Source organism: Mesocricetus auratus, unplaced genomic scaffold, assembly GCF_017639785.1.
Source record: "Mesocricetus auratus isolate SY011 unplaced genomic scaffold, BCM_Maur_2.0 Super-Scaffold_100009, whole genome shotgun sequence".
NCBI classification, from domain to species: Eukaryota; Metazoa; Chordata; class Mammalia; order Rodentia; family Cricetidae; genus Mesocricetus; species Mesocricetus auratus.
In genome coordinates, this window is record NW_024429193.1 from 25,821,456 (window position 1) to 25,848,391 (window position 26,936).

General features: G+C 37.4%; 1 protein-coding gene across 14 annotated transcripts in view; it reads right to left on the minus strand.

The window, feature by feature from the left end:
• The window catches only part of Tbck (TBC1 domain containing kinase), a 136,560-nt gene that overhangs the window by 43,168 nt on the left and 66,456 nt on the right, over positions 1-26,936 (minus strand). For 12 of the 14 annotated variants that reach the window (XR_005879313.1, XM_013121928.3, XM_013121927.3 and 9 more), the window contains 3 exons: positions 18,752-18,788; positions 17,451-17,612; positions 6,985-7,160 (listed from right to left, as the gene is read on the minus strand). Coding sequence is in view for 13 of the 14 variants with exons in the window: in XM_013121928.3 (XP_012977382.1) it covers positions 6,985-7,160; positions 17,451-17,612; positions 18,752-18,788 (375 nt within the window). In the remaining variant the exon portion in view is untranslated. Of the gene's footprint in view, positions 1-6,609; positions 6,880-6,984; positions 7,161-17,450; positions 17,613-18,751; positions 18,789-26,936 lie in introns of those variants that run through there. The other 2 variants (XM_021234010.2, XM_021234009.2) reach the window with 2 other exon arrangements.

Here is a 26,936-nt window from a genome sequence, read left to right on the forward strand (position 1 = left end):
CACCACTGCAGCCTTCCTAGCAACCTCATGGGGATATGCTAAGCATGCTCTGTGAAGACAGCCCTGCTGCCCAGGTGAAATGTGCCACTGTCTCCCATCAGCTCAGCTGCTAGTTTGGGCCAACCCTACCTCGGATATTCTACCCTATATCATGTCAATTGTTACTTTCCCCCAAAAGAAACTAATTCCTATTTTCTTTTGTTTTCTATTAAAAACTATCCTAACTCTACTTCTATTACCCCTCACCAATCTTCATCAACAAAACTTATTCTATAATTCTCCTGGCACAGTTTTTCTCTGACCATGGCTATACTTTCTATGCTCATCTCACTTGTTGCATTTACAGGACACAGTTCTATTGAGAATATACTTGTATAAAGTGAGAGCGGAGGGGTGGTGCTGACAATGTGATGAATTAGGTCAAGACTCAGGGGTTCTGATTTCTCCAACATAATTTCTCAAAAGGGTAAGAGTAAATGTTTGAAAAGATAGTGACAAAATACCAACTATAATTTCTAAGGCTTAGATGGATGCAGGGAAACCATTAGATCTATTAAAACTGAGGAGTATATGAAGGTTCACTGAGAAAAGCAATGATGAACAAACACCACTAATTTACAGTCCCTTGACCTGGAAAGAGGGGCTCATTCTTCAGTTATTTGGTTACAATATTTACTTAAACTTGTCTCATTTCACAAAAGATTTGCGATAATTTTTAGTTCAACTTACAATCTAATACATGTTTGTATTTTTACCCCTTCCTGATACATCATTTCCATCTGCCAAAATAGTTTTCTGGTGTATTGAATTAAGTGATATCCCAAATCTGGAACTGATATTGGGAGAAAGGAAGTTTATATAAAATGATAAAAATCTTGCTAACTGTAGATTGAGGAGTTCTGGTTTAAATAACAACTGGGTTTAGAAAATGAAGAAAACAGTTATAAATGAGGCATGGCAGGCACTGCAGGGTTTCCTCCCCTTTGTCTGCAATTACACCATATTCCAAAACTCTTTCCTTCATGTCCATGTATCAACCAAGGTGCTTGGAACGGATACTGTCCACATTAATGTGAAATGAATCAAGTAACTGGCATGTGCTTAATGAACATTTGTGAAATAAAACTTAGTCAAAATTCACCTGAATGATGACAGGGAGAAAATAAAAAGGAACATCCTCCCCTTAACATGAAACAAAGACCACTGGAAGATGGTGGACTAGGAGCCATGTCAGAAGGAGTAGTGGATAACAGCTTAAAAAATAAATAGAACAAGAGTAGTTTCCCACTCAATCAGCTACTTCTCCAGGTCCAAGCTCTATTGATCAACAAACCTCTCCTACAGCTGGACATATACTTCCTCTCCAGGTAAACTAGACTCAAAGACTCCTACCAGGAGATTTACAGAACTAGCTATTGGGATTACAAAAAAGGGATTCCTAGCAACTGCAGCTAGGCCCTCTATCAGTGTCCCAAAGGGGAAAGGTGGGAACTAAATACAAACACTAACCAATCAGTGTGCTTTGGGCACCACATAGCCAACCATTCCTGATCATGTGGAGCCTCATCAACCACAATGGGACAGAGTTTGCCTTGGCTATCCACAGCCCACAGGACAGGTCAAGAAACACCCACATCCAGAGAAAGCTGGGAGCCCCAGGAGCAAAAGAGCACTCTTTGAAAGCATGTGGAACACAGCTAGACCAGAACCACAGAGAAAAGGCAGACAGGAAGCAGAAGCAGACACCCACAGCTAAGCACTTAGCTGAACTCAAGAGTCCAGTTGTAGAGAGGGAGGAGTGATGAACAAAGGGGTCAAGACCAGGCTGGTGAAACCCACAGAAACAGCTGACCTGCACAAGGGGGAGCTCATGGACACCAGACTGATAGCTGGGAAACCCAGACCCCCTGAATGTGGATGCCAGGTTGGAGGTCTGGTTAATCTATGGGGCCTCTGGTAGTGGATCAGTATTTATCCCTAGTACATGAATGGACTTTGAGAGTACATAGAGGGATACCCTCTCAGCCTATGCACACGGGAGAGGGTCTAGGCCTTTCCTCAATGGAAGGGCTCACCCTCTCTGGGGAGCAGAAAGGGGAAGGGATAGAGGGCCAGTAGGGGGCAGCGGAGGAGGGGAGGGAGAGGGAACTGGGATTACCATGTAAAACAAGTTTGTTTCTAATTTAAATTTAAAAAAAGGATGCAGACTAGTAGACCACATTAGAACATCTATTCCAAGCAAAGAAATGAGAAGACATTGTTATTCTAATACCTGACAAAATAATTAAAACTAATTCTTGTCAAGAAAGATAAAGATGGTCAGTTGCTATTGATCAAGCAAACAATCCACCAAGAAGACATTCAATCTGAAATATAATGCATTACATAATAGGCTCATTAGATGCTAGATTTTTCTTGTCATAAAATTAAAGCAGAATTTCCCACTTTTACTTTTAAAATTATTCCTTATTTCAAAGAGTTAAGTGGTCTTACTTTTTGTTTTATTGCTTTTCTGTTTGAACTGAATAATATATACAAAATTTATGAATAATTCATTGCTTAGAAAGAGAGTCTTATAGGTCCCGAGGTATGTAGAGGTCAGGCCTCATGTTAAACCAAACACTTAGAATGTAAACCATTTTATATTAAAATGGCAGCATCTCTATATTAGGGACTTAGTAGTAAATAAATGAGATGATTGATTCTTGGCATTTTGGCCAAGATCAGTGTAAAACAGGCACCATCATGGAAGAATTTAAAAACTGTGAGAAGAATAGATATACACACAAAATAAAATAAAAAGAATCAAGCACTATCAAACCACAAAGATGAACAGGGAAGACATTAAAAAGTATCTCAAACCAAGATAATAACAGACAGGAGTAAGTTCTTATCTATCAATAATAATTAATGAAAATGGATTGAACTCTTCAATTAAAGGATACAGACTGTTCCAATATATTTAAAAATATAACCTAAACACAACAACACACATTCAGGAAATTTACATCACCTCTATAGACACAGAGATATAAAGGAGGGAAAATGATATTCCAAGCAAATGGAAACCTGAAGCAAAAAGGAGTAGCTGTACTCACACTCGGTACAACAGACTTTAGGATAAAAAAATTTAACATGAGACACAAAGTGTGCCATCCAATGATCAAGGGACCAACTCATCAAGAAGACATGGTGACTTACACCTCTACTCTGAGCAGAAGGTAAAGACAGCATACAAAGTGGGAGGAAACACTTCCCACTATTTACCTCACAAAGGACTGACAGCAGCTAGGAATACAGAAAACACACAGGAACGAGGATAGATGAAAAGCGAAATGCTCCCAATCAAATAAAGTTTAGTCAGACTTTAGGTCAATATTCACTCTTAATATTATGTTAGCAATATATGTACACATATATACATATATATATGTATTTGTGTTCTGTGAACCAGCCATCTTATTTAAAAGTACACAAGTGACTACTGTAAATGTCAATGTTCAGAGTAAAATTAAAAAAAATAGTGAAATCTCAAGAAACTATGACTTTAGAGTACTTACTATGAGGTAGATTAATAATATATATATATATACTTGAATTATCAAGGGTACAATATATTTTTTACTACTGATAAAATAGCAGTTTGTAAGTTATACTGCATTAATTAGCTTGTTCCAACTCTCAAATGGGGAATAAAAATGCTTTAGAGATTAGTCTAGGGGAAGAAAATTTACCCAAGTACCTGCAATCTATAAAGCCCCATAAGACTATTTTTTAATTGTTCAAATTATATAAAGTTTATAATTGAGATTAAAATTTATACACTAGTGTTCATATTTGATGTTTAGAAACTATTCCATCATAAAATTTAAGTTTGAAAGAGCCTAAATAATTATTTAATTAGCATATAAAGCATTTTTAATAAAGTTGAAGACCACTCAGTGAGTGTTCTGTTTTACTTATGACATAGTATAATGCCACTATGTGAATAAAACAAAACTTAGTTTTTAAGATCTTGGACTACTACATGTGTTCTTAATTGAGCTATTGTGAAAAAGAATAATAATTCTTGTTTTTTCACAGATTGCATATAATTAAGTTATACTGTTCATAAAAAATTCATATGCTGATCAAATTTGTCCAAGAGATACAAAAATAGCTAAAGTTAACCACCATCGTTTCCTAAAAAGCATGTTCATTTAAAATCCATTTCAACCTATGGCTGGGAAAGCGCAGCTGGCAAAGGCTTAGGCCCCACATACTGAAGAACGGATCCAACACCGGTTCCTCAAGAGCTAGGCAGAGGCTGTGCACCTGTGGCCCCTGCACTGGGGATGTGGACACAGGAGGACATCTGGCTAGCTTCCTTGGAGAAAACCCAGCGAACCCCAGGCCCACCAAAAGAGTATGTCTCAAAAATAGAACACCACCCAAGGTTGCCCTCTATTTCTGCATTCATACCCTCCCCACCCCAAAAGGAAAATCTGTTTCATCCTGTTCATCAAAAGTTCATACCTTTACCCACTGTTTTCTGCTATTAGTAAACTATGACCCAAATTCTGAAGCAGACTTTTTTTTTTCTTTTTTGCTATATAAGGAAAAAACTGGATGGGAGAGATCTTGGCAGGAGATTGAATAATTCTTTTGGCAATTCTTTAGTGGCTTGAAAATCAAAACGGCATTAAAAGCAAGAAGTAAAGGTCAAAGTGAAATTTTAAACTGAAATTACTAGGGTAAAACTGCCAGAAAGATTCCTTCTCTTGAAAACCAGTATCCAGTTCGTCCCCTGCCTGCCTGACTGCCCCTTTGGAATGTCAAGTGACAGTGCTGCTGCTGACACAGGGAAGGAGATGGAATTCCAGAACACTACCTCATCACACACGATTTACACTCAAAGGTTCCTGTCACCAAGTCCCATACAGTTTAGAGTGCTGGCATTTTTATTCCTGAATTACCAAGCAGGTAAAATTAACTGTTACTAGCGTAGATTCTTACCATGTATCATGTACTGAGTGGATAATTCATACATTATTTGTAAAATGACTTTGCTAAGCACAGGTATCATGACGTGATAATCCTGCCAACTTAACTGGACTCAGAAATGCACAGAAGAGAGTGAAGCACACTGCTTGGTGTGTTCGTGACATTCCCAGAGGAGAGCAGATCAGGAGCTTCCTGAACTAGTGACCGAATTAAACCACTGCTGGGCTCAAAGCATGCTGCCATTGTGAAAGGTGGTGAGAGCAGAGGCAGGGCCCAGGTGGAAGAAGGAAGTCCCCAGGGCTGTGTCCCTGGGGCTGTGTCTTGCCTGACCTCTTTCTGTATTCCCCCCTCCCTGCTTTCTGGCTTATCATGTGAATGACTCTGTTCCACTGCATAGCTCCTGACATAACAGTCTGACACCTTTGAAACTGCAAGCCAAAAACATTTTAATTCCAATTTGTCTCTGTAATTTGTCATGGAAATAAGGTACATAACACATGTGTTAGCACTTATTAACAGGTAAGTGGAGAGCCTGTGGATTATTCAGTGATATACAACAACAACAACAACAAAAAAGCAGGGTTGACATTGAAGCCAACTCTATGGAACAGTATACATGTTTTTTTTTTCTACTATAAGAGAATTTTAAAGCATCTAACACAAGTTAGGGATGGGGCTGTAGGACTTTAATCCCACTACCTAGAATGTAGAGACAGGAGAATCTCTGTGAGTTTTAAGCCAGCCTGCACTACATAACATTTCCAGGTCAGCTGGGGACACATAGGAAGGCCTTATCTCAACAACAACAACAAAAATGAAAAAGAAAGGGAAAAATTAACATAACAGTATGGCATTCTATGAATCTAAATTATGATTACCCTAATTTTAATGAATATGCAGCAAACATTTTTTGTATCTGCTTTCCTTTACATTAACATTTAAATTTGAACCTTCAAAAACATGGAAAAGAGGACAAAGTTTCAGATGTAGAGTATTTTATATAGGGGCTGTGGAGATGCTCAACAGTTTGAAGCACCTGTTCTTTCAGATAACTGGGGTTCAATTCCAGTTGCAAGGGATCAGACACACTCTCCTGACCTCTGAGGGCACGAGGCATACATGTGGTCCATGCACATGACAGCCGGCAAAACATTGATGCGTATAAACAAAATTTAAACAGTATTTTTAAAATAAATATTTACCTTTTATCCCAATAAATGCCAATCCTCCTCTGGGGAGGCCTACTCTACTTCTGGACTAGTGAAAATATTTATTTCCTAGTATAGGTTCTTATTCTTATCTCTCAAGATCCTCTATTAACTTCTTATAGCTGTTCTCACATATACCCATGGAGCTGTCTCCTCTTTGTCACCAAGGTTCCTGTCTGTTGTTAAATACAATTTGGCTGCAACTGGAAATGTGAAAACATTCTATTTTACACTATTAAATGTACCCGATTATCACTAAGACAATGCATGTATCTTAACTAAAATTCAGCTTCATGAAAATAATTAAGATAATATAAAATTGGGATCTTTGGAACACATAAGTTGTAAATAACAGGTAGGCTGAACAAATTTGTAAGTTTATTTAATAAGAAGGCCAATATTGAGAAATATAATGGGATAGTTTCCCAAACATTATTTATTTTGTTACAAACAAATAAATTCCTATTATAGCAACAACTCTTAACACTACTGTATTAAAATGTTTTTCTTTTGCTTTTGTAATCTCATATAACAAGGTGGTGTATTACTGTTTAGCATGCTATGTGGAAAATAAAATAAAGCTTGTCATCAGAAGAATATGTCCAAGCAATCTTCCTCAATAGAACATCAAAGGAGACAGAGGTCTTCTGACATAGCCATGTGAACACAATCCTATATTGGGAAATAGCTACATTAAAAGAATATAAGTGACACTATTATGAGCAATAATGATACTAGGCCATACCATCAATCCACGTTTTAGGCTTTGTAGCTGGTGTCTGCTAATACATACCAGGTCTGTCTTTGGAGGATCTGTACAGTCAACAGAGAAGTAGGGCGCTGAGCTGCGGACTGCAATGCTTTCAGAAGTCGGTTTTGGAGGCTGAGCATGCTGTCTGTATGTAGCACTTTTAGGAGTCCAACAAAACAGATTGACCGACTCTCGTACACAGCGCTCAATGTCAATTTCTAGACAGAAAATAAGGAAATGGAAAATCTATAGGACTTGGAGTGCATTTTTAGAGTAAAAATTTCTAAGTTTGATTATGATATGAATAAGATGAAAACTAAGTAGGAAAGTCTCCAACAAAAAACAATGTAGATATCAATGAGCATATTAATGACTGGAAGGGTAGGAAATATTTGTTTATTATTACATGCATATCTATATTTCAATATATACACGTCACTATGTGTGGGTTTTATTTGACATTATTTATGCATGCATGAACATTTGTGTGTTTTAGTATATCATCTAAATACCATAAAATATATTTCATTTAATAATCTTACATATTTACTCATATAAATGTTTTTCTTTTGCAAAGGAAAGTAGAGGCTTGGATGTAGGAACAGGTAAACAGAAGACTAAGATATTGATTCACCACAGCCTATAGTAAAATGTACTAAAAGTTTCATAGCTGTTTAGTAAATAAAACATAATACATTCAGAAAAAAATTGATCAAAACCTCAGTGAAGACACTGTCCCATCTTATTTCTTGATTAAATGAAGTTTTACATAGAGATCAAATGCACTCAATAAAATGATTTTTAAAAGAAAAATTTTCATAGGTTTCCTTCTCTTTCTCAGTTTTGATGGAGAGGCAGTGCATACATGTGCTCAATACTACTACAAAACACAGTTTTTGATTAGACTTTCACCATCAGTTAACCATTTCTATATGAGGAAGACAGAACAAGGCAGAATTCCAGATAACTGAGACGGAGTCTAGCATTGGCGAGTTTTGCTTATTCTTCATTCCTAAAGCCAGGAAATAGAACTATTCTCACTTTGTCCGCAGACGCTCAATCGCATCAGTTCAGATAAGTAATGAATAAAAATATGTGTTTAAGATCTTTGGATAAGTTTTCTATTTCTCTTTAAGGAGAAGAGGAAACAGGCATGAAATAGATTTGGTGGATGGTGTGTGGGTCACCAACCCAACTGGATGGGCAAACACCTTAACTGATAAAGCACACTTCTGATTGGGGATAGCTGGCGGAAGGCGGGCTGGCAGGTCTGGAAGTATTTAATCCCTGTCCTTCCTCTTGTTCCCTTTTGCTATTTCCTCTGCTATATATTTCCTGCCACTGATGTCCAACCTCACCACAGGCCCAATGGCAGCAGAATCATGTAACCACAGGTCAAAATCTCCAAATCTGTGAGCCAAAACAAAGATTATCTCTTTAAGCTGTTTATCTCAAGCATTTTGTTATAGAGACAACAGAAAGATAACAGTGTATGCCTCATGAATTTAGAATTGCTTGTCATTATGAAGGAGAGAATCACTGGAGAAGGAAAAATAGCACTTACTGGATCCCTACTACCTAGCATAGGTTTATATAATATGTTCTTGGTCCGTTTAATTTTTACAATGAGTGTGAAGTCAGGCCATTCCCACTCTATCCATTTGTAGGGAGAATGAGCTAAAACACTTGGAAGCAAAAGGACTGTTAAGTGTGTTGCTTGGGTAGGATGTCTGAGCTACTAAAGGATTATGGACATCCTGATTCATTTAGATTTGGAATGTAAACAGCAGATCTGGAAAGATCAGCTACTCAATTAGCCATACTTTATCTGCTCTTAGCAATTTTTGCCAACTTCACAGATAGCTACTTCCAAGGCTACACAAAGAGGTCAGATTTTAGATTTTATCACTCCACATGTTATTACTATCATAAAATTCTATAAAGAGCTAAACAAGATTTGTAACATAGGTGAGTTTATTTGAATATGTTAATATAGTGAAATGTGTTTTTTAAAATTTTCTACAATTATCAACATGAAGACAAATACCACCTAGAAGAAAAATAAAATTTTAAGGGTTATCACCACATGTTTACAAGGAGAGATGAACATTTTATTTTAGAAAACTCTCAACTAAAATGTTTAAGATTAGACACTCATTAGCTAAAGAGGAGAAATGATTAGTTATATAAATTTTATTTACTACTATGTAGTCCACAAAATTGTTTCAGTTCATAGATTTTTGTCTCTCCAGTCTTCAAATCAGTTTGACACATCTGTCATCCATCAAAAGCTTCAAATTGAGTCAGTGATCCATATCGGTGGCACAGTTCCATCTGTCACTGGCAAAGGAAAATATCAATCTGTACCTGATTTCAAAGAATGTTCCTAGCTCTGCATACGGTGTACAGTGAATCTTGAAAGTCTGCGGAGTGTCCGTCTGGTATGAATCTGTCAGTACTAGTTGATGTCCCATTCTCTATTCACCTAACTTGTTCATCTTTAAATCTTCCCAGAGCGTTTTTTTCACATTAAAATAAAATGCAAATGTATCTTATGCACTGCAAGATGTGCAATCATTTTTATAGAGCAATTGCTCCTCTACAAATGCTTACATTTGTAAATTAAGCATGAATCCTTGTTAGAGTCTCTCAGGTCTGGATCAAGACTCAAAGTTTTTTTTTTTGTGTGACTGAGTGAAATAAGTTTTTTAACTCTCAGGTTTCTTCATCCTCACTCATCAGTATTATATCTCTCAGAAAAATCTAAATATTTTTACTATGATAAAAGCATATTTCATGTTTTACTGATTTTTAAGCCTTTTTTCTACATTTCTTGTTTTCTACATGAGCAAAATTAGGATAGAATGCTACCTCTCTTTAAGCTCTTGCCTCCTTTGTCTGATGGTAATGAATTGTTTCTTAGATCTACTGAATTCCTGCTTTCCTGGCACTCTTTACTATATCTAAGTCCTTTCTGCTCTGCTCTACATGTAATAATTTTCTTCTTCTCCTCTTCCTCCTTCTCCTCTTTTCCTCCCTCCTTTTCTTCTTCTCTCTTCCTCCTCTTCTCCTCCCACCCCCCTCTCTCTCTCTGTCTCTGTCTCTCTCTCGCACACACACACACACACACATACACACACACACACACACACACACGGGTAAGGCATTCATTTTCTTGATTTACTTCATGTTGGTAGACCTCACTCTCCAGGAGTCCCTATGAGGGTACTCTGATGATGGCTTCACTAGCCACAGCATGTCAGGGTTGGATTCTCTTCCTTCTGAGTTATGAAGGACTCTACTATCTTCTCCAATAAGTAGGTGAGATTTGAATTTTAGAAAATTTGCATGACTTATTCCTTTTGCTTCCTTTCAAGATCTCTGCTGTCTCAAATTTCATAATTACTAAAAAAATCTTCAGAGTAAGGGTTTTATATTAGAAAAGTCTACAAAGTGCATAAACTTTAAAAATGATTTAATGTTTGCAGAAGTAGAGAATCCCTACAGTGCCAAGATTTTTCTATTCCCACCATGGTTTTTGAAGAAAGGATAATTAATGATGTATATGTTTGGGTGTAAATCTAAATACCTATCACTTTTTTAGTGAGTTTGTACAATATCCAACCTGTATTACTAGTCCTTACAAAGAGGACTAATAGCTCAGAAATTGGAGAATTTGCTCCAGATTTAGAGTGAGCTTCTTAGTTAGATCTATAAAACTACATTCTTGGACTAAGTTTTAAAAACTTCAAATCAGACACACATTAATAAAGAATAAAAGCAAATAAAGACAGAAAGACGACCCCTTGGGTATTTAACGCTCTGGAATAAAGACCAAGTTCTTTAAAGAAAAATGATAAAAGCCAGACTATAATTTGTCGATCAATACCAACTATGCAATCAACAATGATACGTAAAGCAGAAAACGTAGTATTTGTTTCTCATGATTGAGAAATAAAAAGAAACAGAACAAAAATGATCTAGATATTGGTCTTGACAGAAAAGAGTACTAATGCAATTATAAATATGTCAAGGGCTTAAAAGGAAAATACTCAAGGCAAATGGATAACTATTAAATAAAACAAAGAGCCAACTTAAACCACTGCACGGAAGGACACTAACTGAAGTAACTGGAAGGACTTGAAGGAGAATGGAAGAACTGCAGTGGGGACAACCATCAAACTGCTATAGGCCACAGACCGACAAGGCAACACTGAATCTACTAGAGACAAGGAAGAGCCGTGACCCTGGCAAACATGCTGAGAAGACTCACTGTGGCTTCTTTAGTATGACCAAAAGACAGCTGTGAGCCTAACATGGAATGCAATGTGGGTTGTCGCAAGTGTACCTGTAAATATTTGTCAACAACACTGCAACTTATAGGTCGGTTGACCACTTTTTCAAAAATCTTAACATTTTCAGCAAAGTCATACTGTATCAACTTTGTGCAAACCACAGTAAGCTGAGACCACAGTTGTTTCTAGAGATAGGTCCATTGTATAATTCAAACGGTAAAGTAAAAGCCAGTAATAGTATTAAGACAAATTAAAAACGTTAGTTATTGAGTGTTTTCTGTAGTTGGCCACATTCTTACACGTCTGCATTCTCAAAGGCACATCTGAGGTCACCTATGTAGAAGAACAGGAGACTTCCTTCCAATCTGACTCAGAGCTTTCCCACTCCTAGGCCTTTCTATTAACCCCCTCTCTGGCCTTCAAAATCATAACATTAGAGGGTCCTCTTGCTAACTAAGAGCTCTGACAGCAAATGAACCCCATGACTATGCTAATCCATCTGACTCTTTCTAGGTCATGGGTGAGATGGACCCTTCTCTAGTTTCTGCTCTTTCTACAGCTATTTCAGTAAACAATTAACTGACTTATTTTCAGTTAACATTCTTGCCATAACTCACAATTTCAACTCCAGCTCCTCAGTTCACCTGAGCTCACTTCATCTCATTAAAATTTAAAAAGTCTGATTATTAAAACAAACAATGCAAGAAATAAAAGCCACAACCTGTAAAGCTCTCATATGTTGATAAATGAGGACATTAGTTGCTATGGAGGACTGCACATCTATTAGGAAGTACAATGAAGAAGATTTCTGGGCTGATTGGACTATTCTGTATCCTCATTAGAGTGAAGTTTACATATCTGCTGACAACCATAGAATGCATTGAATTATATGATAACTCTATACATCCCACTAAAATATGTCTAAACAGAAGAAATAAAACAATTTTATACTTTTCCTTTAACATTTCTTTGTGTGATATTTATAGATTAAAATGAAGATACTTGATTTAGAATTGAATATTAACTGTACAACTAACTGCACACAGCTCTAGTTTTCAAAAAAAGCTAATTTTTGTATAAGAAAATGTATATGTGTGCCATGAGCAAGCCTTGTGCCAATTGCGGTCAGAGAGCAGTCTCTGTGTGTTCATATAGGCATCAGTCCCTCAACAACTAACATTTGAAACACAGAATTTATAAAAAGAAGATAGTAGGAATTCTAAGTACTGATATCTTATGACATGAAAACATTACAAAAATACTACAATAGGACTCTGAACTACAGCAGATAGGCTACATATAACAGACTTAATTACCAGCAGAGAACACAATGTACAGAATAAAATATGCACAGCACAGAATACCCTCTACACAGAAAAGTCAATGATACTCTGAGGTTGATAGCACCTTTGTCATAACTAAAAGGAATAGTTACAGTATGATAGAGATTCAAAGAAAGAGAGCCCAGCTGCCCACGTTTAAGGACTGCTTGTACGGAGCGTGGTATGCTGAGCGAGGAGGAGGAGAAGGACAGAACATTGGGGAAAGAGAGGCTCCAAGGCATGGCGCATCACTCGGGTAAGATCTTTTTGCCACCAGGAACCCTAAGACAGGTAACACGTGACGGAATATGTATTCCAGCTAAGGCTGGAAGGTGAAAGAAGACAACCTAAGACAGACACAGTCGTCTGTCCTGTGGCAGAAGCACGGGTATTAACTAATTAAATTTAGAAGGGGGAATTGTCGGAGCCCATGGAAAAGGCTCCGCTTCATCTTGACTTAAGGTCAGAGAGTTCAAAACTGTCCTTACACTTTCAAGATTAAAGTCATAAAACCTAAAGGTCTAGGGCATGACTATTGAAGGATGTTTGGTCTAAGGTGTGCATATCTGATCTAAATAACAAGAGACTTGATCTGAGGTGTGGTTACCAAGTGTTCGGAGAATTAAGGAAGAAAGTCTGTTCCTTGTATCATGGTAAAGAAGTCTTTTGCCATTTCCCCCTTTTTGGTTGGGGTATTTAAGATTTTTGACCAATAAACTGGAATGCCCTCCTGACTCTTTTCTGTGTCTCTGACTTTTCCTTAGTATCTTTAATTTTTGTACTTGCCACTTCTCAATCCACACTCCCCCCTTCTCAGGTATGAACCAAGCAAATTGGCTGGGTCTGACTGAAGCACCCCAAAGACAGGTTACTACAGACAGACAGACCTCATCACATGAATAGTTAAAGCCATGGAACTTTCTATAATAACTGCAGTGACTCAAATCTAGTCATGGATGATGCTGTGAAATGCTCAGTATTTCTCTCACAACAACCTGCCATTTACACTGTATGAGAAATGCTAAAGACTAATTTCATGATTTCTGCTAGTGTTGACATGGTACACATAAAAAAGTCAACAAAGTTCAGGAATTTTTTCTAGTGCTATTTGTACTTACTTGGAATATAAAATAACACTATTTCATCAACTACAAGGCAATAGAAGTTAAGAATATTTCTAGACAAGACAAATTAAGACTTTCTAGTTAGTTTTTCATGCATGACAAAGCATTAGCAAAAAGTGATGTAATGAGCTGAAAAAGGAGCACTCACATTATAAATTATATATTCAAACCACTGAGTGATGTATGTACTTATAAAGAGTATCTGGGCATACTTCCCTTTATGAGGTTTATGCCAACTGCTTTTCATACATTATTTTAGTAGTCACCATAGCATTATAGCACAGTTTCAGCACTTCAATGAAAGCTTCATTTGATGTAGGATTCTCCAGTGAGAGTAAGTTTTCATAGTTCACATAGTGTCTTAGAGTTACTATTGCTATGATGAAACAGCATGGCCAATGCAACTTGGAGAGTAAAGTATTTATTCAGCTTATACAGCCACATCACTGTTCATTACAAGGAAGCCAGGACAGGAACTCATTGGGAGGAATCTGGAGGCAGAAGCAGATACATGGAGGAGTGCTATGTACTGGCTTGCTTCCCATGGCTTGCTCAGTCTGCTTTCTTATAGGACCCTGGACCACCAGCCCAGGGATAGCACCACCCACCTCAATCACTAATTAAAGAAAATGCCCTACAGGTTTGTCTATGGCATGGTTTTATGGAGGTGTTTTCTCCACCTATCTGATTAGGCTAGCATGTGTCAGGTTAACAAAGCTAGCCAGTAGACATGGCTAATATGTTGCGATATGAAAACAGCTGCATCTCACTCTGCAGATCATGCTGTGTTCATAAGCAGCATCATAAGTTTCCTCAACACAAGTTGAGGATGATGGAACAAGACTCAAATTCATGTATGTTTTGACTTGTAAGTCTGTGGTGTTATCCATTATAAAAGCTATCTTGGAACAAGAAAAGATGATCTTTCTAGTCAAAAAACACAATAGCATTGAAGGCTTAATTTTAAAGGCAATTTCTCATTAGCTTTCTTTATCAATGAATTCTTATGATTGATATTCACTTTCAAGAATTTTTAGAAAAAGCTAAGAGTGGAGATTGGTGTATTTATATTATTAAGGAGGAGGCACATTATAATTGAACAAAAGAGTGAGAAGCATAGTAATAAAAATAGTATCAATAACATTCACAATTTATATTGTTTGTTCCCTGTTGCTTTAAGCGCTCCCTCTGTACTGACTTAGCCCCATGGTCTAGAGGCAGGAAATACTGTCCTTTTCAGAGTTAGGGATGGGGAAACAGCCATAGAGATTTCACCCATTTTCTAAGGTTGTCATTATGCAGGTGTTGATGGTGAATCTCAGGTCCAAACCAGGTGACTCCACTGCGTGCTCCACACTTTTAACTACTTGGCTATTGGGACATTCTTTGTAGAAGGAGCTAAAACTGATGACTTTTCTACTTACAACTTATCAGTGACTAGTTCTCTAATCTCACGGATAAGATCTAGAATGATGAATTTGATTCATTAGAGTCTGTAGTTAATTTATTTTGCTTACTTATTTAAATTCTGTAGGATTTCCTTGAAACACAATGTAATTAGTGAGTTAAAAATGTTGATCCTGGCCTTAAAATTAGATCGAGTACAACATAGTTAGCCTATCTAGCCTTTGTAGGTAGACTAGAAAAACAACAGTGGTATGATCTAACACTCTGGATGTGTTTGTGTGTGTTGGTCTGTATTCATATTTTAGGGCTGTCCATGGATACTTCCAAAGTTTTTGAAGAACAGATGATGAACTCATATGCTGAAAAATGAAATCTCTCTAAATCTACATGGGTACAATATGATTAAAAACAAAACATGGTTACTTAAGGGTAAAGTTTGTACCACACTTATGCTTCTTTAGAAAGGTCACCTAACTCTTACCAGCTTTTCTCTGTAAGAAGACTCACACACAGTGACTAATAGTGATGAGGAAGACGAACAACACAGAGCATCAGGGTAGTTCACACAGTAGAAAGCATCCTGCTTTCAAAGGTCAAGAGAAGTTGTTACTTAGTTCTAACAAATGTAAATGCTAACTTTCTGACTTCAGAGGTTGGAGTTCTGCTAGCACTGGTCACTAATTTGCCCACAAAACCTACCAGAGATATTTCCACAAGCATTTATGGGAACACTTATGCTTGGAAGGACAGCAACCAAATTCATTTGATTTGAAAATGCACAATCAGCATTTCCAATATACTTATTTTTGTAACTGACCAAAAAATTCTTTTAATCCTAATCAATCATCCCCTGTTTACTTTGGCAAGCTGGAGATGACAAGAAAACATCTGTGGGTCACAGACAGCTTCTGAGTTTGTGAAATTTGCTTCTTTGTTCCTATTCAGACCAAGTTCCCAAATCCCATAGAACCTTGATTTTCACCATCTCCCCCCCCCAAAAAATTGAAAAATAAAACCAAGAACTACTATTTATCAATATAAGAAATAACTTATTTTAATTAAATTTGATGAATTGGATGACATTTTAATTTCTGAAAAAGAAGGGTGAGTTTTAAACTATTCCAAGGCATTTTATTTTGTTTATTTTCCCCCTCAGAGGATGAAGACCTGTAACAGAAAATACCTACTAAATATAAGCAAAGATAGATGGCAGATTCCTTAACTGTTTTGAAGGTACCTAGTAAGTACACAATCTCAAAGTACGTATGATCATTACTCTTTTTCTTGGTGTTTAGGGACTTTATCTTGAACAGTTTTAAAGCATGCTTGCTATTACACCCTTGCGTCTGCCTGAAAATATGGAGGGCAGCAGTAGACCCAGCAAAAAACATGGTACCAGAAATTTGCTGTGAAAAAGTAAAGTTGTATATTTTAAAAAAGATTTATTTATGCTTACTTTATATTTTATATTTGAGTGTCTGTTTGCACGTATGTATGTATGTATGTATGTGCCACATGTGTGCTAAGTGCCCACAGAGGCATGAGGATGGCATTAGATCCTTTAGAACTAGAGTTATAGATGGATGTTAGCCACCATGTGATTGCTGGAAACCACATCTGGGTCCTCTGCAAGATTAACAAGTGCTCTTAACTCCTGAGTCTTCTCTTCAGTCTAAATTCTGTATCTTAAAAACATTTAGTTTCTACACAAAGTAGTTTTCCCCACTTTATAGACATGTTACACCTTAGGTAGCCACATAAACTTTATTTTTTAGCATCAAGAATCAGTTGTCTTCTATAGTTTTACATTGAAACATTCTGCCCAAAGGTTTCAAACTTCCCCTTGGGAATACCTTACACAGCCTAGTCACTATCTTCTACTACATAATATATTTCTATAGCATTTGACTTGTTTTCCTAAAAGGACAGTGTTTCCTTTTCTTAAACTGTCAAGCTATTACCAAGCAGCTGTGGCTAGGAGGGAGCTACGTTCCATGTGAATACCATCCTTATATAAACACATTCTCAAACACCTTCCTGAGTGGCCTTTATTTACTCTCCATCAGCTGAAGACAAATGGCTGAGTCCTAAGCAAAGGGTAAATTTGTTACTCCCCCACAGCCATGACCTTTTACCCTTTTGGTGGTATTACTGTGATGGAAATAATCTGCAATGGCTTAGTATGACCCACATTATGTCTGCATTCCTGGGCTAGCTACAAACACTGATAATCCTGACAGTGAACACAGGGTATGGGCAGAAGAGATTCTTAAGGCTGAACGATTCTCTCAAATGGATAAGACAGCACATTACTTTACAGTCAAAATTGCATTTAGTGATTCCTTCATTTAGCCACATACCTGGTAAGTCAGAGAAGAGAAGGATGCATTCATTGAAGCCATTAGCCAAAAGCCGGTCACGCAGCTGTTGAAGAATGGCTACTCCAATGCAGAACGGGAAAGAAGAATTTCCAAGTAGTAATGTATCCCAGAGGTGGAAAATTTTGTGCAAAGGAAATACATCTATAGAAAGAATTTTTAAAATTTTAAAAATATACTTAAATGGAACCAAAATTTATTAAAAATATGACAACTGCATTATTAGATATACAACCATTATTACTTCGAGGTCAAGGTTGTTATTTAAGAGCTAATATGTTAAACGGATAAAACGCTTGACTTCAAGTTTTTTAAAAAGATTTTTATTTGTGCATGTGTGAATGCATGTGTGCATGCGTGTGCGTGTGTGTATGTGTGTGTGTGTGCGCATGTGTGTTTGGGTGCATATGCATGTGCACATGCATTGAAGTGTCAATGGAGAGCATCAGACCTCCTTGGGCCACCCGATATGGATGCTGGGAACTAAACTGGTTCTCTGCAAGTTCTCTTAACTACTCAGCCAACTCTCTAGCCCCCGATTCCATTAATTTACAGCTTCCCAAGGACCTTTGATAAACAGTTATTCAATTGGTCAGGCATTACACTTTCTGACTCCTATTAACAACTGGCATATTTATCCAACTTAGAATTTCTCCCAGAATTTTTAGTAACACTGTCTACACAAGCTATATCCTTAGATGAACTTTAGATTTGCTTTATGCACAAAAGCTTACACTTCCATTGTGCATCATAAACAACTGCTTTATTAAATTCCCACTAAAATTCTATTAATTAAAACATGTAACTTCTTACTCACTTTGTACTATGAATATCTTTCTTGGCCAACGCAGATAGACTATTTCAGATATTATCCCACTCATGTGTGCTGCATTTAATCATGGCTATCCACTTCCATTATAGTCACTCTGTAACTGACTGAGTGACTATAGTCATATCATATGATTATTTCTAGAGCATTCCCAGGCTAGGAAATGAAACCATGAGTTAACAGAGAACACCTGGAAAGTCAATTCAGTTGAAAACTGGCCTCAAAAATTCAATGTAAATGTATAGTTGATGTTGAATTCTCTTCTTAAAAAGGAGTAAAGCTATACATGACATACAAAATAGATTTTAGTCCTTTCCAACATTCTTTTTAATTTTTATGGCAAGAAATTGAAATTATTGTCTGTAAACTACATGATGTTAGAATTTTACAAGGATGCACATTACGTTTGATTAATATTCTCATACATTTAAAATTCTGAGGAACTGGTACTTACGAGTGAACATGGTAAGAAACCAAGGGATGGCATAGAGCTGTGAGCACACCAGGAGCACAGGACATGGAGGGAGAGAAAGTAAACGGCCTAGTTAGAATGATCACCATCAAGCTGAATGGTTTAAAACACTGTTTTGTTCTATTCCACTGAAGAAAATACGAAAGAATGCATGTTAACTCTAGTTATTATCACAAGCGCATTATTATATTTATTAATGAGTATGCTTATGACAATGGCCAAATCAAACACAATAACAATACATAAATTTAAAGTACATAGTTTTTAGCTGTAGAAAAATTATGTCTCAAGTTTTAGAGTTCCTTATGATAGTTAAATTTTTATGTTAAATTGACAGAGTATTAGTGTAACACAAATTCTACTTGGTCTTAATAATAAAAACTCAGAGACAGATATTGGGGTTAAAGCTGAATATCAGAGAAACAAATCAGCCAGCCACTAGAGTGTTTTCACCTCTACAAATGCTCAAACTGAAGGGCAATCCTGTCCTCACACTGCATTTCCATACTGCATCTGTCTCCACCAAACCTCAGACTACAATGAGTTCTTGTCTCCTCCCATCTTATACTCTGCTCAGCCTTATCACTCCTGTCTCCAACTCTCCAGTGCTGGAGATTCATTCTCATGTAGCCCAGGGCGGCCTTGAACTCACAGAGATCCATCTGCCTCTGTCTCTTGAGTGCTGGGATTAATGATGTGTACCACCCCTGCCTGACTTCTATGGCTGTGGCTAGCTTTGCACTCTAATCTTATGGCAAACTTTATTAGATCATAAACAAAATGCCATCGCATTAGGATGTTCAGATAAGTGAATACACATTGTTTTGGGATGCATCTCTGAGCATGTTTTCAGGTGGAACTGAGTTTTTAAAAAGTGCTAAGTGGGTTGTATTCCCAGGGTGAAAGGCATCACCCAGTTCACTGAATACCCATAGAGAAGGAGGGTGCAAGAAGAATAAATCTCCTTTTCTGTTCTGCCTCTCTGCTTAGGATGGACATTTCTTTCATCTGCCCCTGTTCTTGAACTGCGGCTGTAATTGCAAATTTTAAAAATAAAAGTAATCTGTGAGTGAATACAGGCTACATTTAAACAAAGGCTTAGATTACCCACTTAGATCATCGCCCTTTCTGTGCCTATCAATTATATATCATGAGGGAGGAGCATGCTGTCTTGACATTGTATATACAAGAGTACATATGCTATCAAAAGGCCAGTCAAGAACTAAAAGTAAAAATATGTAGTTCATTAAAATATAAATGTTATTGCAAAACAATGAACATCGATTTGCACGTCATTACTGGCTTAAGATGACAGGCTGATAATCTTTTCCAGAGATATTGCAAATGTCAAAAAGGAATCTCAGCATGGCATGTGGTTCATAACAACTAGTGTGCATTATATAAAATAACATCTAGCAAAGTATAAATTCTTTATCTGAATTTAACTTTAAAAACACAAGGGTGATTTAATCACATTATTTGATCTTTATTTTAAGGATATAACATTAATTATATTACCCCTGACCATTCTGATAGGAGCTAAATGTTCGTCATGAAAAATCTTTGGTCAAGACTATGAGGAACCCTATGGCAGTCCTCACCCTCCCTGGGGTGCAGAAAGAGGATGGGATAGGGGGTTGGTGAAGGCCCAGGAAGGAGGAGAGGGAAAGGGAACTGGGATTGACAGGTAAAACAATATTGTTTCTAATTTAAATAAAAAATGAAAAAAGTGTCTTTAGTCAAATTTTATTAGTGCTACTATGCTTTGTATAATTCATTCTGAGCATGTTCGTTCATTCACCTAACATAAAATGTTTTGTACTGTTTACAAAGGAACCAGACATGTTACAAGAGCCTGAAATGCTTTGTAGCTATATGGTACAATAGCTTTTCAACTCTACTCCAAGCCCTCTCCCATAAATTCCAAACAGGCATTTTGGAATTAAAAATGCCTATTTATACCTCAGGATACACGTCAAAAATCTGACCGTCTGTCTACGTATGTTCACTTGAACTCTTGAGACTTCCTCCAAACACTGTACCTCCAAACATACATTTCTACATTCAGTTAAGAGCACCTTTTCCCTCCACTTGCTAGATAAAAACAATTTCGCAACTGTTCTTGACTCCTCTCTTCTTAAACACCATGTGTCTGCCACCAGCAGTCTTGCTGTTCTGCCTCCAAAGTCCTTATTTGTGAGTAATGAAAATTTCTCATTACTTCTACTGCTAATATTCAGAACAAAGCCACCACCATCTTATGCCCTGCTTATTACATAGCTATGATAAATCTACTACATGTTATCCTTCCCTGTTCTTGGATTTTAGTCAGCAAGATGCCAGAATGATCTGGTTATGTATGATGTTACATCAGGGGTCCCTATTCCATACAAAATTATTTTTGTGGAGCTAAAATAAAGCCAGCAGTGATGAAGTATCTGTAGCACATGAAGGCCTCTTCCCTCCATTCCCTGCCATGTGAGCTCATGTTTGCTCATTGTGCTCCATTTACAATGGAGTCTTTCAAAATCTCTGGTATATATTAAATTGTTTTGTATGACAATTTTGCCAGGATGTATCATGCATACCATGCAAGTACCTGGAGGCCAGAGGAGGGGATGAGACCCCCTAAAACTGGAGTCACAAAAGACTGTGAGCCACCATATTGGTGTTGGAAAAGAGTGCGGGTCCCCTCAAGAGCTCTCCAGCCACCTCTCCAGCCCTATTACTCGTCTCTTCATCATATATTTTCACAGCATATGAAGGCAAAGGTTTGTGTCTTTACCCCCTTAATACATCTAGGGGATAGACTAATACACAGTATATAACAGGCCCCAATGCTTGTTTAAACAGGGAAGGAAATACAAAATGGAGAGATCAAGATGATGGAACCAAATACTCCTGAGAATTCTGAAAACAAGTATGAGAGAATGATGGAAGGACTCAGTCTCTGACTGCTCTCTTGGGAAGAACATCTTCACAATAAATAGCAGGAGTAACAGAAACATCATCAAATCTACTTTTACAGACACATACTTCGATAACAGTTACTTTTGAAAGGCTTAGGAGAGTGACACTCCAACGCTATTAGAAAAGTAAATCCAGATTCGATGAACATATCCAAGATAACTCAGAGACCCTGAGGTATGGTTGCACCAATACTTCTTACCAAAAAAATTAATACCAGGGAAATATAATGATACTATGTGAGACATAATTCCTCTGCCCTTTCTATAGTTTTTTCATTTTAAAGTCCTTTTTATAAATTTCTTTTTTTTTTTTGAGGCTGGTGGCTTGGACTTAGAGACTGAACCCATGGCCAGGAAAGCACTGTGCCAGCCTTCTTTTAACCTTTTAGTTTTTCAGACTTACCTTACTAAGTTTTCTTGGCTGCTCCCAATCCCAAGGCCCTCTGTAACAATGGGAAGTGTTTTAACTTTGAGTCTTTGGCCACAACCTCCTAAGTAGCTGGGATGACAGACTTGTTCTATGAGCCCCCACTTAATTCCTATCGTTTGTTTTAAACAATTTGTCAAGATATTAGTATAGTTTAAAATAGCATCTGATATACATAGTTTTGGAATAAGGTAATTTTATTTTTTAATGATTCTAAGTGTTGAAATACTTCATTATAAATACAAAAATACATATAGTCTCAGCCATTTCACAGTTTTAAGTTAGGAGCTGAAAATAAAATGTACATGTCTAGAGTATTTCTGAATCAGGAGTCTGACTTGGTTGAACTTGTAACTGTCAGCTAAACAAATGCTGCCCCCTAGCGACAGCAAACAAGAACTGGCAACAGTCAGCTCTGCTTCTCTGCACTGTCGAATGCTGGGAAAAAACAGAAGCAAGTGGACTCAAATAGTTTTCCATGTTACCAATGATTTTAAAAACAGAACATAATTTCTTATACCTTGCAATCATAGATATGATACTTTTCATAAATTTGTAAGTATTTTCTTCAAATATTAATGAATATTTTCTTCAAATATTAATATTGCAAAATATTTTATTTTAGTCACTTGGAATTATTTTTATCAAATATTTTATTCAAATATTAATGTTGTGAAATATTTTATTTTAGTCACTTGGAATTATTTTTATCACCACCAATAAGTCATTTGTAATTGTGCTTAAAAACACTAGAATAACAAGAAAACAGGACAATGGAGTTTCTTAGTTATTCTAAAATTGTCTCCGCCCGTTTCGTGTTCCCATGGCATAAATCCACAGACTAGGTAAGTGATCCAAGAGTGTTGGGAGCAACAAGCCTGAGAATCGGGGCAGCTGACTAGGGACTTTCCTTGTGTCCTAACACCTGGTAGAAACGCTGGTGAGAGTTCTAGAAACTGTTTTTACTGGTCTGACATTAATGCTAATAGTGCAAGGGCTCAAGTGGATAAAACAGAAGAACTCAAGACAGCGGCCCCCAAGAATAACAGCTATGTTACTATGACTCTGTAAAGTTCTTCACTGGTGTCTGGTGAGATGACTTGGGAGGCAACTGTGCCCTGCTCTGGAGTGTGAGGAGGAGCTAAAGGAACACATGGTGCTCACTTCAAGAGACACTGTTTTTACTGAGAGAACGACAGGGAAATAATGGTTTAGAGCTTGGATATCTTGGTCAACATTTCTCAAAAACTGAGTAAAATAAGCCCATTACCTCAAGAAACATCTGAGCTGATGTTGATATTACCAAACGGGCTGGATAATGGATTAGCAGTTAAGAGTATGTTGTCCTTCCGGGGGGGGGGGGGGGGGGGGAACGACTGAATTTGGTTTCCAGCACCATGTTAGGTAGCTGACAACCACCCGTAACTCCAGTTCAGAGCATCCAACACCTCTGGCCTCCATAATAACCTGAACTGTCCAGTCTGTGGTGGAGCATACTTTTAATCCTAGCACTCAGGAGGCAGAGACAGGCAGATCTCTGGTCTACAGAGTGAGTTCCAGGACAGGTAAGGCTACACAATGAAATCCTGTCTGAAAAAAACTGAAGAAGAAGAAAAAAAAAGAATCCTCTGCACCCATGTACATACCACTTCCTAGAGAAACATTCATGAAAATAAAATAAATTCAAAAGAACAAGACTGTTTTCCAGTACTTGTGTGTGTATGTGTATGTGAGTGTGTGTATATGTGTATGTGTGAGTGTGTGCATGTATGTGTGTGTAAGTTTGTGATGCACGTGTGTGTGTATGTATGTGTGTGTATGTGAGTGTGTGTGTGTAAGTTTGTGATGCTAGAGGTTGACACTGGTATCTTTTTGGTTTGCTTGTTTGTTTTTGGAGACAGGATTTCTGTATAGCCCTGGCTATAACTCAATGTGTAGACCAGGCTACTCTCAAACTCAGAGAAATCCACCCTAATTCTGGGATTAAAGGCGAGATCCACCACTGCCCTGCAGACCCTGGTATCTTGATGAAGGCTTTCCCACTTGAACCCAGAGCTTGTGGATTTGGTTAATGTAGGATGCCTGTATCTGCTTCCTGTACACTGAAATCACAGATGGATCGCCATGCCCAGCTGTCAGTTAAGCGAGTGTTTGATATCTAAACTCTGGTCTTCTTGGTTGCACACCAAACAGTGTTCCCTCTGAGCCCTCCCTAACCATTTAATGACTTGTTATATGATCAGTGATGACATTAACAAATAAGATATTTTGGATTTTGTATAATGAAATGTTTCAAAGTTGGTAGATGAGAGAATTCAGTGAACCAACATTTTTCAGATTGCTGACACACAATATTACAACATCATTCATGGGTGAAAAAGATATTGAAAATGCAAGGCAGACTAATGGACTGTAATGGAACAAAGGAAGAAAACTCACTGATACAGTTTCAGATTGTACATTTCAAGTCAGCTTAAGACATGCTTTGGTACTTGAAACCTCAACAATGAGAGGTAACAAACTGAAGGCAGAAGAGGATGTGAGAATCCTGCTGTTGTAGTTTAGAGACTTAAAAAATAAAATAGCACTCTTCTATGAGGGAAACAATTTTTCACATATGCAATTTTATTTAACAGGTTATTAACATTTTACTGTGTGTGTGTGTGTGAGAGAGAGAGAGAGAGAGAGAGAGAGAGAGAGAGAGAGAGAGAGAGAGAGAGAGAGAGAGAGAGAGAGAGAGATTGTCTTGTTAAAGAGCCCATACCTTGGCCTTGAACTCCTGCGACCCCCCAGGAGCTTGAGCCGCCACGCCTAGCTAGTTGTTATCAGTCTACATGGCTCAATAGTTACTAACTAATGAAATACATACACAAAACTCCTGGGGCTTCTCATTAATTTTAAGAACACAAAATGACCCTGAGTTATGATTAGCTGTGAAAAACCATATTCTGTTTTCTTTTACTTGCCCATTAACAGTATGAGTATACATTAGACCAGAAACACTAAGGATCTGGGCATTCAATAAGGATTTACTGAACAGCACTTGTTAGATATTTAAATCACAAGTGATTCTTTTAAACAAAAAGTTACTAAACTATTATTTTGTCTTCTCTAGTAGTTATAATAAACCTTTGGTGTCTAAGGTTTGGGCCCTTGCTACAAGATAGTAACCAAGTTTTCCTATTAAATAGAGCCTAGTAAGTTATTTTCATTCAAAGGACATAAGTATTAGAGTTAAAGCAGGTTCATCCCAGCAGGTAGACAAAACAAATAAACACCCTTTAGGATTGCAGATATTCCACAATGGGAATCTTACTTTGGGGTGTCCTAAATAAAGTATTATCTTTCTAGGTTTTCCTGCGATGTATTTTGATAAAAAGTCAAAAGCTCACTGTCAGTATCTCTTTGGAATAAAAGCTAAAACTTGTTAAAGGCTAGAAACAAATGAAAAAACTAAAAAAAAACAAAAAACATTCTGTGCTTTCTGTTGACATACATAAACCCCGCCAAAGATGATAGCAAAAGCTTTTAAAGAGCGAGAAAGTTAGTAGCAATGTGAGCATCTTTTATCATTTGCATTGATGATGCTTAACCACCGTATCAGTTAATTTGTTAGTGTTAACTTCAGCTGAGACAGAAGGGTCAAGAGATACATGCTACTGAGAGCTAGCCAGTGTCGTTACTCTTAATGGACACTGGACAACTGCTGCTAAGAGGCAAACTTAATACTATTATGAACATTTAGGAAAAACCTGTTCCCTTAAGAATGAGGAAGCACACTTTCCTATTCTCATTTTTAAGGACCCAGTATATTTACAGAAGCAGAAATGCATCAAGAAGTAATGATAAAAATCACTCTGACCCCAACTTCTCCAAATACATATTACCTACTCTATATGTAAATCACATAGCTGCCCTGACTTAGATAATCTAGGCATCACATCAGTGCACAATGTCCCAAGCTACTTTAGCTTTGGCACTGCTCTGTGCTCATAGTTCTGTGCCACAGCAAATGGAAGGGAGCAGAAATCACAATCTCTCCTGCAATAGGAGCCTGCATTTCAACGGTGGAGAATTAATGAAGGCTTGCTTTGATAGGATTAGTTCTTGAGTGGGAACTCAGTTTGGGATCTCATTATCACTGAACCCAGTCTTCGTTTAGATGAATCCTAGCCCACAATATTGTTAGAGGCATTGTCACAATTTTCTTAAAAGTAATATTAAAGGAAAAATACTGAGGATAATAATTGAAGAGAAAATGTAAAAGAAGGCAAAGAAGGCAGCACACATGCTGCTGAATGAAATGCAAATAATATATAATTAAAAATGTCAGAACAAATCCCCATTTCATCACCATCCACAGCTAGTTATTGACAAATATCTCTACATTTAAAACTTCAAATATGGTTACAATATGGTTAAATTTTGTTCTTTAAAAAAGCTAATTTACTTTCCATGGGAGGCCCCACCCTCTCTAAGGAGTGGATGGTGGTGGGTGGGGAGTGGAGGAGGGGAGAGAGGGGGAACTGAGATTGGTATGTAAAATAAAAAAAAGATTGTTTTAAAAGAATTCTGTGGGTGTCAGTGGGGAGGCCTAGGTAATCTATGGGGTCTTGGGTAGTATTTATCCCTGGTGTACAAATAGACTTTGAGTGCCCATGCCACAATATGGGAGGCTCTCTCAGCCTGGACTCTTGTGGGAGGGCCTAGGCCCTGCCCTGGCTGAAATGACAGACTCTGGAAATCCACCATGGAGGGCCTCACCCTCCCT